This window comes from Chelonoidis abingdonii, chromosome 24 (genome assembly GCF_003597395.2).
Source record: "Chelonoidis abingdonii isolate Lonesome George chromosome 24, CheloAbing_2.0, whole genome shotgun sequence".
NCBI classification, from domain to species: Eukaryota; Metazoa; Chordata; order Testudines; family Testudinidae; genus Chelonoidis; species Chelonoidis abingdonii.
In genome coordinates this window covers 15,603,101-15,616,697 of record NC_133792.1, presented here as the reverse complement: position 1 = coordinate 15,616,697, position 13,597 = coordinate 15,603,101, and the positions used below count along the sequence as shown (strand labels likewise).

At 41.6% G+C, this 13,597-nt stretch overlaps 1 protein-coding gene across 6 annotated transcripts in view; it reads right to left on the bottom strand.

The window, feature by feature from the left end:
* NUP214 (nucleoporin 214) overlaps positions 1 to 13,597 on the bottom strand; it is a 74,721-nt gene that overhangs the window by 40,338 nt on the left and 20,786 nt on the right. For 5 of the 6 annotated variants that reach the window (XM_075060659.1, XM_032797688.2, XM_032797689.2 and 2 more), the window contains 9 exons: positions 13,192 to 13,341; positions 12,789 to 12,947; positions 10,921 to 11,024; positions 10,182 to 10,364; positions 9,405 to 9,490; positions 9,214 to 9,297; positions 6,084 to 6,329; positions 4,846 to 5,007; positions 3,054 to 3,162 (listed from right to left, as the gene is read on the bottom strand). In XM_075060659.1, coding sequence (XP_074916760.1) covers positions 3,054 to 3,162; positions 4,846 to 5,007; positions 6,084 to 6,329; positions 9,214 to 9,297; positions 9,405 to 9,490; positions 10,182 to 10,364; positions 10,921 to 11,024; positions 12,789 to 12,947; positions 13,192 to 13,341 — 1,283 coding nt within the window. The remainder of the gene's footprint in view (positions 1 to 3,053; positions 3,163 to 4,845; positions 5,008 to 6,083; positions 6,330 to 9,213; positions 9,298 to 9,404; positions 9,491 to 10,181; positions 10,365 to 10,920; positions 11,025 to 12,788; positions 12,948 to 13,191; positions 13,342 to 13,597) is intronic. The other variant, XM_075060656.1, reaches the window with a different exon arrangement.

Here is a 13,597-nt window from a genome sequence, read left to right as displayed (position 1 = left end):
CTTATTTAGTGATCAATGTGACCGGCTAGCATGGGTTCTAATTGGTAGATTTTTTAGATAGTACATTTTTAGGAGGTCAGTTATTCAAAGGCTTTTACAGCCTTATTGTAATATAAGGTATATGGCACCCCATGAATTATAGATACAGATCAATACTGCAAGTCTAAAACAATTTAAAGCTAAAATAGTTATACCATAAAGTTCAAGTTAACACTCATCCAAGATATGCATCCATTGTTCATTTTGAATAAGCACTCCTAACAAGGCTGCATAAAGGTGAGTGAGATGATCATTGAGGCGAGAGATATAGTTTTACTCCTGGGGGAATACTATGCCATTGCGCACATGCATAATTAACATGCCACACATTTTTCTTTTTGTTGTTGCAGATAATAGCTTCTGCTGGAAAGTTGTTTCAATTCTGCCTTTTGCCCACCAGAGGGCACTGTGGTGCTAGAACACAGCAGACACGCCCAGGGAAGAGAGAGAGCCTGCAATGCTTTCTTCACAGCACCTGTCAGGCCAGGTCAGGAGACAGGGGATATGGGGAGACAGACAGCATGGAGCTTCTGGGGCAGTCAGACCAGGGTTCATAAGGGCTAGTAGGGGAGGCCAAACTGAGGCGGGGGCTGAATGGAAGTGGAGGCACAAGGCCACGGTGGAAGGGAGGTGCAGGGCAACGGTGGAAGGGGAATGGCTGAGTGTGGACACAGACACATAAGGGCAGGGGAGAATAGATGCAGGGATGCATGGGGATGAGGAGAGGGGATAGCTGAGGGGGTGCAGGGCTACATGGGGATGGGTGGTGGCTGAGTGGGGGCACAGAGACACACAGGGGAGGGGGTGCAGGGACACATGGGGATCAGGGAGTAGGTGTCTGAGTAAGGCTGGAGGGACAAATGGACAGGGGGTGCAAGAACACAGGGACAGGGGCAGATGTGCCTAACTGAATGGGAGAGACTAGGGGTCAGTCAGGGTCTGCATGGGTGAATTTCCTTAACAATCCCGTTCCCCGCAAAAAACCTGTTTCATACTTTTCCCACCCACACCCAACAACCCTCCAAGTTCACACCCAGGCTCCTTCTCAGCAATTACTTCCCTTTCCCTCAGCTCTTCCATTACCCCCGACTCCCCAAGCCTTTGCACTGCATCTGAGGGGTGCAGGAAATATGGTTCGGTATTGTTGTTTAAATGAATTATTACTTAGAGTTCTGTATTAATATGCCTAGTAAGGAATCTAATTATTAAAAAACATTTCCTGACAGATATTTTTAAATAAACTACCCAAAATAATAATTGAAACTGGTGTGATTATATTGTGTTGTTTTGACATGCAAGATATGCAAAATTTTAGAATACTGTGCACAGAATTTTTATTTTTTTGGCACAGAAATCCCCCAAGAGTAATAGTTAAATCAATTTACATGCAACAAACTTAAATCACCTCGAGATCACTTCCACAGGCTCATCCCAATTTGACTTTTGGCAGGAGTTCTGGGCACTGTTATTTGGTAGTGTACAGCTCTTCAAGAAAATACTGCCTCAGAGGAAGGCAGTTGCTTTTAGGGAAAATGAAATACTAAGGAACTTCTGAACGCTCTCCAAGTGTAGACTCTCCTAGCTGGACTCCCAGGAGGTGAGCAACAGCTGATGCTCACCATTACAAAACTTCTTTTCCAAGGCATTCTGAAACTATTTCAAAGGAATTCTGCTTTCCTTTCTCCATCAAAGACAGGAATACAAAATACATGAAATCCAGAAGTGGCAAACAAATAGTTCCAAGAGGCGCATGCCCTACGCACACCATTGTCCAGGATAAAGCATTTGCAATTCCAGACATTTTACTTTGGAAACATATGGTGAATTTATATCCTTTTGTAATACTTTTCTTTTTTTTAATCATGGCAGGAATACAGCATAATCCTTAACTCCTCTAATACTTTTCACTGGAAATCTCTCCTCCATTTTTTTTTATTTTTGTTTTTTAAAGTCCTTCATCTCTTTTGGTTTAAACCATTGCAGAAAACACAACATGAAGATTTCAAGGTCATTACCAATACAGAGAAAAGAATTAATTTTGTGACTGGTGAGACTGCTTGATGAGAAGAGAGAAATCCCTGGAATGACCTGAGTTGGCAGCTGGCTGTGGGATGTGGAGTGTCGGAAGGCCAACAGTTTCAGTTAAACTCATAGGGAAGTCAGAACTGCTTGATAAACTGTAAATTAAACAGTGAGCACATGTTTGTGGCTTTCTGCTGAGCAAGACAGCCTAGCATTTGGATATATTTCTGGGGAGCTGTGTCCCTACTTAATATTTAATCCTTGATATCAAGAGTTTTCTACTGCTAAGAAATTCCAATGATGCAAGTTACTAGAGAAGCTGGAGTATAAACTTAATCCTTCAGGGGAGGAACCCAGGGGCATGGGATTAGAGAAGTAAACTACAGAGCAGATGTTTTCTATGGCAGAAGGAATAAACAGGAGAGAAGCTGGACAGCACAAATGCACAGAGACCCAGTCAGTTGCAGATAGGTGTGTTTTCCCCACTCAAAAGTAGAGGACACATGCAAAAATACTAGTAACTGGGAAGTGGGGACAATATAGCAAAGTTTCAAGCTCACCACTGAGGTAACAGGATCCAGAGTTTGCATTAGTAATGAAACCATAGGATCTAGAACTATAACAGAAAGGGGGATGTACCAACATATTTTATATTTACATACAAACTAATAATGAATAATGAACTTAATACTGATCCACTAGCCTAGATTATCAGGACTCTAAATCAAAAACTGGAAATTTCCTGTTTAGACAAATCATGTAGCATTTCCTTGAACGACTCCAGGAGGACAGTACCCACCACCTCTCCACAGACCTACGTGCTAGCAAAACAGCAAGGAGCAGGTGCTCCTTCCTGCATTACTCCCAAAAACACTTTCACTGGTTCAGACTATATGAAGCAGCGATACTGCTCCCTACTGGCAGATGAACCTTATTGCAAGGGCTAATTAAAGAAATATTAAAATGTAGAGAAAGGAAAATCATTCACGCACCCTATTACCGCAGAAACAGCAGGGGCTGAGGCATTGTTCTTCAGTTCTCGCACGTTCACCACCTGAGGGACGTTCTTTAGAGTTGATTCAGTCAAGGAGGTGCTCACTGCTTTAAGAGTGAACAGAGATGAATCCCACCAATTAGCTGAAATATTCCATTGCACATGGTTCATACAAAGTATCCAGAGGAGTAGCTTCTCAACTAGACCACCACCTATGTACACCTAGGAAGACAGGGGAAGGAATCTGCAGTACACTAGCTACAAAAGAACTCCTGGTCTAGTCAAAATCAGCAGAAACCATGGATTTGGCTCAAATTTTATGAGTAATTTATTGCAGATTAGAAAATGTGTGACTTATGATAGCACATCTAGGATATATATATAGAGAGAGAGTTTTTGACAACTATGCATGGGAGGACATTAATAACTGGTGTGATAACTGGTATCAATACTTGACAGATCTGATTGCAATTCAGAATTCTGGCTATTTTATCCTTGGAACTGCAATTATGATCATATCCCTTTCCTTTCTCCGATCCCCTCCCTGCCAAAAAATATTTCAGTGGAGAATAAGAGTCTATAATAAGGTGCCACAATTATACTGTCAAAGAATGGCACATACAGAAATGCCTATTGAGTGTGCATGATTGCTATTTTGGCCACATAAATGCATGTTCTGTTTGTGTATGTGCAAAATTTAAGTGCATATGTTTAAATATTAGTCCTAGGTGTTAAAAGTAATTGTGTGTGTCAGTTTGTGCTGGCAATGTCATATAAACTTTACTATAATTTGTACTGTAATTACTCAGAATTACTTATAGTAAATTAGTTAATTACTTTGTATTATAATCTAAATTAGAGTAATATAATCTAGTTTACTGGATTCTGTAATATTTGGTATTACTGTATTTTGCACTGAGAGATTTATAGAGCTTAAGTCTCACTTAACACAAGTCTCTCTCACCTTCCCCCTTCCCTTATTAACTCCTGAGATTAATAAAACAAAGAATTTGAAATGCCTAATTTATTTTTCCAGTTTTCATGCTGTCCATCTACTTTTTGAGTTCCACTCACCTTGGACAAGACAGACTAGTCAGTTTCCTTTTTGTACACAGCTGAATTTTATTATTTCCTGCAATGACTGGGTACTACAAGGGATGTCTAAATCCAAGCAAAATAAAAATAAAAACCTTCATATATGGAGATTTTTCTATTAAGGTCTTCTAAAACCCCACAGCCAGATTTAAGGACTAACCTACCTGACCGAGTTCCTCTAACATTAATATTAAACTGCTTTAAAATATACTTCTTTTAATGTAACTAACATGGTGAAGAATTATTAGGATGGGCAACACATCTTTTCCTTTTACCTTTCAATCATGGAGGATTTTTACATATAGATTGGTTATTATTTTAGTTGTGCAATAGTCAACCATCAGGAATTCCTTGGGACGTATGTATATCAGATGATCGTTATGTTAGTTTTTGAAGATATATAGTTATCAACTTCTGTGTTTCTGCACAGATTAAAATGAATATTGAGTAGGCCTGGATGTTGATTCTTCAGGCATTTTTTTCCTGATAGTTTAAATAAGAGAGGAGACCACTGGCAGCATTGTGTGAGGAATAATATACAGATCCTGTACGTATCATACTTGGCTTATGCCCAAGTCAATTTCTTACCCTCAAAGGCATTAAAAATCTATTAAATTCACTCACTACATAAATAAAATAAATAAAACCACACCCGTAGAAATGCCCAGACTTTAGTCAGTTAATTTTAGTTTTACCTGGAGTCTGGCTAGCCATCTGTCTTCTCAACGCTGCTGCAGCAGCTGCTTGTGGTGCTGGGACGGTGACAGTGGGAGCAAGGGCCCCATGTTTCACAGTCTTTGTTGCAAGCATTGTGCTATCTGCCCCTTGGGGAACAATTCTGCTTGAAGACGTAGGCACTAAAAAAACAAAAAAATACAGTTCATTGAACTCCCATGAACAAGGGAGACTCAAAAGCCCCACCAGAAACTAGTGACTCTTTAAAAGCCACATACTATATACCTGTTCCCTCTGAATCCTCATCTAGTCAGAGAAGACTACTTTACAGCTGTCAGGCAACTAGCAATTCATCAAATCTGGCAATCTTCACTTTCCCATAACTTCTAATGAACTGCATGCAGTGGAGCCCTAAACAGCTATCTATTGAGCATGAAGGGTGGGTCAAATTGCCAACCCTTAATCTTATTCCCTTTGGAAAAACATAACCCAGTTCATACATTAATTCCTTAATAAACCTTAATTAGAATGTCATCTACTGAAAAAACTCCTTCTCAATCAGCTACCAGCTGTAGGCAGTCGCATAAAAGCATGGACATGTTGGCTGGCTGTTTCTCAGTTTGTCCTTATAGTCATGTCTACTGACATCTTGCCTGATCACTTAGAGGATCCCTACAGAAGCAAGCACAACTCTTCTGGGTGTGGAGAGAAACCAAACACACAAGCAGTCACCTTACTGTCAGATGCTGGGATGCCAAGTATTAAACCTGGCTACCCTAGTTGAAAGAAGAAGTCAGACACCCAAAGCTACAAACTGAGGCCCTCTATATGCACACCTCCCATGTAAGATTTCACACTTATGGCTCAAAGGTTCATCCCTTTTTTACTGTCAGGGAACCTGAGGCACAAGGAGGTCAAAGAACTTGCCCAAAGTCACACAGTGGTGGCAAAGGCAGGAGTCTTGACTTTTCCTCCTGTCCTCTAGCCAACAGATAATCTTAGTTGAATTTCTCAGTCTCGATGTAAAAGGCCCAGCCAATAGGAAAAGCACAATAAAGTTTCCAATGTTACTTCAACACTAGTGGCCTGAGTTCCAGGGGACTATAATTCTGTACTGTTAATTGCTCCTGGAGATTTGGCAACATGAAGACAGATGCCACAAAATCATTTCACCTAGATTTGAAGTTAAGCACTGTAGAGATTAAAATCAACAAGGTCATAAACAAGAAGGGGAAATGCAGTTCCAAGATCTACTCACCTAAAGTGCCCATTGTCAGATGAGGTTTACCAAATGGTGGAGACTGCGCCATTAGACCCGGCTGAATAGAGGGCGTACGGACTACAGGAGCATGTCGGGGGACTTGGACTGGAGCAGCTTCCTCTTCCTGCTCTACGATCTGTGAATCATCATTCTCCAGTGACTGGGAAATGGAGGATGTTGAGCTGACTTCATCCAAATCTTCATAATACCTCAGAGACAAGAAGGCTGATCGGGAGAGACTGGCTGCAATGGGAGAAGAGCCACATTATTTTGTCATCCAAAGCCAATGAGGGTGCTATTTAATCTCAATGGCTAGGATAGAAACATCATGTTTATAAAGCTTTTTAATTGTCTCTTTAACTTCATGGTGCAGAAGCTGACTTCTCAACTCTGGCACCACATGCCGTGTGGCCAGGCGTTATATTAAGGTTACATGCAATCTCCTGATCCTTTCAAAATTAAAAATAAGGACTGCTTTGTTATATTCTTATATAATGGACTGGGAGAGACGTTACTTATGGAAGAAGCAGATGAGAAACATTACATGTTTGAAAGTTACCAGTGCGGACATTGTCAATGGACCTTTTTTGGCTATAGGAACAAAAATGGGGGTCAAAAGTGTCTAAAATAAGGGAGAGCTTGAAAACACTCTTCTTACAATGACATCAGGGCCCGCATAAATGCTGTTAACTCACATGGTCTATTATGAAGCGCTGATAAGCTTCCAAGGCACACAGGGCTGTTCGGGCTCTTCTCTTAGAAGCCTGGGTGCCAACGACCCCCAAATATTGTGATATTGAGACTGATTCAAAAACTATATTGGAGCAGGTGACATCCCCAGTGCCATAAGAACCATTGTTCTGACTTATAGGAGCCATCCATCCGAAAAGCCACCCACTGTGGTTATAAGAGATAGAAACCCTTATTTTTAGTGGCTGCCCCTATTGCCCTGAGGCAGTGGTCCCCAATCTTTTTTGTCTGGTGGGCGCCAGGTGACGAGCCACAGAGGACTGTGGCAGCAGACGACCATCCGCTGAAATTCCGCCAAGCGGCAACATCAATAGGTGTTGCCAAAATGCCGACAAGTAGCATCATCCAGAGGCGTTGCTGCCAAAATACTACCGAAAATCGGCAGCGATGCCTCTGGATGACGCAGTTTGTCGGCAGCATTTCGGCAGATGCTCGTCCGCCATCCACTACACAGGAGCACTTAGACGCCCTGGTGGGTGCCATGGCACGCACGGAGACCACATTGGAGACCTGAGGGATCTGAAGGTCACACTTGAAACTGATTGAGATGAGTCCTAATTTGCATATTAACCAATCTCCATGTGTGTTACATTTAGTGAAAAAACCTCTTCTTCTCAGTGGCATTCCATGTTCACCAAGTGATGTGCCCCCTGGTGGAGTAACGAGTGGGCCAAGAATTCTTTGGAACTCTCAAAGCGTTCAATATAAAGAAAGAGAAAACCCTTGTTTTCAGAGGGTTAAAGTGCAGGAGCTGTTTGTGATCCTGAGTCAGATTTCAGTCCAAATGACAGTTTGAAATTCCCCAGCCATGTGTGCAGCCAGACAGTGTTTAGGCTGCAGAAACACAGTGCTGGTAGGAAGATGGCAGCAAGAGGGTCGCAGGAGCAAAGACTGACACGAAAATATTGGCAAGGCCAACTGTAGTAACCTGCAATGTCGGTGTGCATGATAAGCTGCATTGTTGCACTATTTCTGGAAGTTGTGTGGTGTTAAGGCAATGCTTTCAAGAATGGCATAAAGAGTAGCAGATCATAACAACATGGAGTCTGCAAGTGTCTCCACACTTGAAGGTACTGAGAGCCACCCTTAAAGATAAATCTAGTTTAAAGGTTTCTTGTTAATCACATGATTATAAGCTTCAACTCACATCATTCCTCCCAGTCTCATGTAGAAACTATTGTAAAAACAGTTATTCATAAGCCATGTCTGTTTCAGTCTCAAGCTACATTGTTATCTCCTTGAGAAATCTGAGACTTTAACAATGAAGTACAATATTTATGGTTCTTAGTACTGTAGGTCTAGTGTGAGGGAAGGGAAAAGAGGCAGGAACTTGCTATCAGGCCACTGCTTCCTGCAACCCTTTGACTGCCTCCACCTCAAGATTTTAATGACAAATTGTTCTCTGCTGTTATTGTAAAGAAATGGTTCTTTGTGATTTAATATGCAAGACTTACACTGAACAACAACTACTTCAGAACAAGAGCTACTCGTGTTTGATTCTGAAATGAGTGCCAGATACTTTGATTAAATTAGAGATCATCAAAAAAAAAAAAAAAAGGCATTTGGTTTTTAAAGTGTCTTATTTTAAAACAATTCTGAACCTGGATTTCAGACTGGAAGGCTCACTGTTATTGAGAGACTAGACACCCATCTTAAATCTCTTTCATGAACAAAAGCCGTAGAGAGTCTGTGTGTGTAGGGGGGTTGCATATATACATGTATGACGCCCTTCCCATGCCTTAGATTGTAAGGTCTTTGGAGCAAGGATCATTTTTTGGTTTGTATTTGTACAGCACCTAGCACAAAAGGGGTCCTGGTCCATGATTGTAGCTGCTAGGTGCTAGACATAACTCACTCACTCTGCCATAAAGAGATATTTAGATGTTATTTAAGCTTAAAACAACATCTAAATACTTAGTATTTTGCATGATCATGGTTCACAACTAGTTTTACTCTGCATTTTTGTGAAAGGGCTTATAAAAGCGTTCTTTGTATTTTCGCAGTGTAGATGCATTACACAGAAATAACCAACACTAGTATGAAGAAAACAGTTAAGAATTAGGGTTTCCCTCTAACTTTGCCTCCATTTGGTATTTAGGTTCCTTTTCTTAACGGTTTAGCAAACAGCACTATTGTTACTGAAAATAAGAAGTCCAACTTTGAGGACTGGCCCCTAAAAGGAACGCTCATTAGTCTAGTCTGAGCGGGGAAAGGAAGCTTCTTGCTAGAATTAGTTCGACAGAAGCCCATTTTTTGGGGAAGTGATGAATACAAGGGACTAAGGTAGGAATGTTTCTTTCTATAGATAAGGCAAGATATTAACAAGTTTTGTGGGAAGACTTGCATGTTTCAGATTCCTAATGTATCAAAGGTTTACCTGGAGCAGTGGATCTCACAGGTGGAGTCTTCCTCTTCGCTAGGAAATTCCTCAGCTGTGCCTGTTTAACTGGGGACAATTTAGCTGCAAAATGAAAAAAAAATATCACTAGTCTATAGAAACCATGGAGATTCAATTACAAGTCATTTTTAGAACGTGCAGGTGGGGAAAAAAACAGAACAACGAGTTACCAGGTGCTTTTGGCAGGGACTTAGCATACGATTCCAAGGTAGTTTTCACCAATGCACTGCGCAGGCTCTCAAGGTCACTGTCAAAGCTGAAAAAAGACAGTAGTGAAATCAAAAACAAGTACCGCATATCGCTGCCCCACAGAAACAACTGTATGGGAATGAGAAGGAACCACAGGCTCACATGGAAACACCATAACTTGCTGCCCAATTCACCAAGGGCTAAAGGACACAGGATTGACTAGCTGCATATGCCTCAATGACTCTGCTTTAGAACAGCCATTGTTGAATGTCACCAAAACCTCTTTAGATGTTGCAATATTTAACTGGATGCACCAGGGCCCAAAGTTACTTATGGGAAAAAATCAAATGGCCAACAAATTCCCTCTCGTCCTAAATTAAAATTCTATTGTAATCTTCACGAGACATGACAATAGAAGATCATTTCTGAGGCTACATTTTCACAATGTTTTCATTACTGTGAAAGACCATCTTTCATAGACACACAGATATATTAAAAACAAGCTACCACAAAATACAACAGAATTAATTTTCAAGACGATTTGAGGAGCACCTGTGTTACCGGTGAACAAAATTTGCACATTTACAGCCAGTGCCCATTTATGAAGATTCCCCCCACCCCCATCTCCTGCACTCAGTTATGATATCTACAAAGCATGATTGTTAAGTCTGTCTTGGACATGAACTTTCAGACATTACTATTGGGAAGAGACTTAGCTCAATACACTTCCTGCTGCAACCTCCAATTATTACACATACCTTTGAGAACTGCTAAGAGAAGACGTGTCACTAGGCATACTCCATTGAGAAGTCTGATTATATAAGCGGAGCTGCTGCAGGCTGTCCACCAGGTGATTCAGCCTCTTCCTCTGCTGATTAATTATTTCACGATTATTAGCAAGTGTGTTAAACAAAGTCTCTCGCTCAGGAACAATCAGGCGCCTGGAAACATCAGGAAAAAAAACAAAACCAAGAGCAGAAGAGACGACCATTAGATACCTAGCTGCAAGTGCATGTGCACAGGAAACTGGTTTAGTTCAGCTACTGGCTTAAGTGGACTTCAGCCCCCAAACCACATTTTGGTTTGAATACCAAGGCAGCACAGGTCAGTTGTATATTTCTCGTTGTACATTGCAAGTTTATTCATTTAAAGTGTAGGTACCTGTTCAACAAAAAGGCTTCATTACCAGTCTCCCCTGGATTTGTTTAGTGCGTACAAAGCCTATTTTACAGGGATTTCGGAAAGTGGAATTTACTGCATGTACAGAATTTGTTGGAAAGCATATAGCAAAGTCAGTCACAGTTAAATAGTCTGCAGTCTGAACTTTTAAATACAGGTAAAAATGGCTCAGTCAAACGTTGTTCACAAAGTCTTTGAAAAAGTTTTGGAGTGGTAAGCATAAAATGCTTTTTGTCTATTTATTAATGTCCTATTCTTAATTCATTAGCGTGCTCCTCAGACAGAGATTAATTTTCTATTCCAATTTCACTCACTCACTTTTGGGTTTTTTTCTGTTCCAGATGCCGGTCCCACTCCAAATCCAGAACATCATTCACGTCCTGAACAGCAAACTTCACATACTGGTGTAAGCGTCTAATTTCCTACCAAAGAGAAAAAAAAAAAAAAAGAGAGTCATCTTTCAATTCTCTATGGGATTCTCAAATCCAATTAAGTAAATTAAAGACCCTGTAAAAGAACCAAAAGGAGAGGGGGAGGGGCAGGAAAGCATCATGCTGGGGGAGTAAGCTTGGCTGCGCAGCACCAAGCTTCTGCCTCCTGCCCCCGCAGGGGAGAGCGGTGAGCAGCTGGGGGTGAGGTGTGGGGGCTGAGGGCCAGGACCATGGCAGTGTGCCACTCAAAATCGGCTTGCGTGCCGTGTTTGGCATGTGTGCTGTAGGTTGCCGACTCCTGGTTTAGGGCAACTGTACCTGTGGTCCCCCTCCATGGCCCAGCAAGGGCACCCACTCTTAGGTTTCCAGCTATAAGCCATGACCTCTCTTATACGGAGACATGCATCGCTCCTGACTGGGGGTTTTTCAGGCTGCACAGTTTCCTGATCACCGAGTTCCCCAGCAAGCCAGACTGCCTACAGAGGCCTGCATCTGCACTTTGCTTTCTCTCCAAAGGCTATGAACAGGTTAACTGCCTCCAGTTATAAGTTAACACACAGCTCATTCTAGGCAAGCATAATTATTCTTACAATGAAAGCATTACAGAGGAAGCATTACTGAAAACTACAGAAGTTCCTATATGCATGCTAGAAAGCTTATCAGAGGTCACCTATCAGTCTTATGGGACCTCCATAGGCAAAAATTCTTGCAGCCCTTCCCAGGAAGGATTGAGGTCCGCCTTGGAGAGTAGGTTCTGTCCATTTGCTGGACCAGAAAGCATGCTCTGAATCAATTTAAACCTCAGGATATCCATGCAAAAGTCCTTTCTTTGCCTGTTAGCCTCTGGATAATCCCGTTTAAACCAGTATATGCTAGCTTCTCCAGGTAGTAGTATCTCTCTAGAGGTGCTACAATCAGAATGAATTTGCCTAATCACCCCCCAACACACACACACTTTTTAGTTGCTGGATGACTGTGGTCATCATTCTCCGTGGTAGAACATATAATCCCTGGCCCACAATGATACATAAACTTAGTACAGTAAAATCGCCCTAAGATACTTCAGGAGATTGCCATATCTGTCATAGTACCTTTCAATGTTGCTTTTTTGCCCTGAAGAGGGATGGGGAAGGCGGAGGGGAGGGAGGGGCAGAATGTATTTTATCCTGGTTTCTTTCATCTCTTTCAAAGCCTTTTTGAGTATTTTGGGAAATTTTCCATTGCAATCAGGCATTTAGAACACCATTTAGTTTTATGCTCTGCCATCCATGAAATTAACCACAATACTGTACGCCATTATAAATCATCAAATTGCTCTGCAAAGCATTTGCTAAAAAGATAAAAATAATTCTGAAACGATCGTTTTATGAAGTGCTAAAAAAATTTACTGGCACTGGCCAAAAAAATTCACTTAAGTAAACGTCATTGGTTAGACTAGGGTACTTGGAGACAGGAGCTCTATTTGCAGCTCTGCCAATGACTCTAATCTTGGGCAGGACACTTCACTTCTGTATGTCTCTAGTTCCCCGCATCTAAAATGGGGAAAAGTACCTATCACATAGCAGTTTTAGAGGTGTAATGTCTGCAAAGTACTTTGAGATCTTTAAAAGACACTACGAAATCCTACTGTTGTTATGCTGTGCTGAAGCAATGTGAGTGTGGCAGGGCAAAGCTTCTGGGCAACCTACATTTAAGCCTCAATAGTGGCATTTTATTTTAAAATTCCAGTTTAAAGTTAGTGAGCAGGTTTTATACCTGAAGCTGTGCTTCACTTTTGGGATCCAATGGTTTCTTATACAGCAGATGTAAATATCCCGAGTTATGATTTCTCTCGTTTTGTCCTCTAGCATCTTCCACCCCAGCAAAGCCCTCCAGCAGGGTAGTCTTCAAAATGCTGATATCTCCATGAAGGGACTGTGAACAGATGGAGATGCGCCAGATTTCAACAAAAGACCTTAACAGTGCCGATTGCATCACTAAGTTCAGCAAAAGTGTTTACTTTCAGGAACAACTGGGTATGCCCACGCACACTGAAGCAGCACTTCCAGACATCTCAGCACTTAACAGGTTTAAGCAAAGATGCCTATCCCCAAATGCTAGCCTTGAAGGTCTCAACCAATGCGCAAACATTTGGGAGAAGTTCTGCTGTGCTATTTACCTCTGTTGTCTCTTTAATCTCCAAGAGAAAGGTCTGAAGGTCATGAGACACTGTCCGCAGCCACTTCATCTCCTCGGCAGTGCCGACTTGGAAACAGACATTAGAAGTTCTGGCTTTCAGCTCTTCCATCTCCTTTTGGAAATGGGCAATCTACAGAGCCAGATGGTAAAGGAAGTTCAACCACTGTGACATGACTGCTTCTGGAACAAATGTCACTGCTCTGAGGCTAGCTAATGTATTTATACAGCCATGAGTACATGATAATTTACAGACAGACAAAGGCAAGCCTCTTGCATTCCCCTCCAATCCAAGGAAGAGAGCCCTATATTCCCAACATAACTTTAATGCTAGCAGTTTAAGCAGCCAAACAGGGGCAATAGTGTTTAAAGAAGTGGTTCAAAGTATA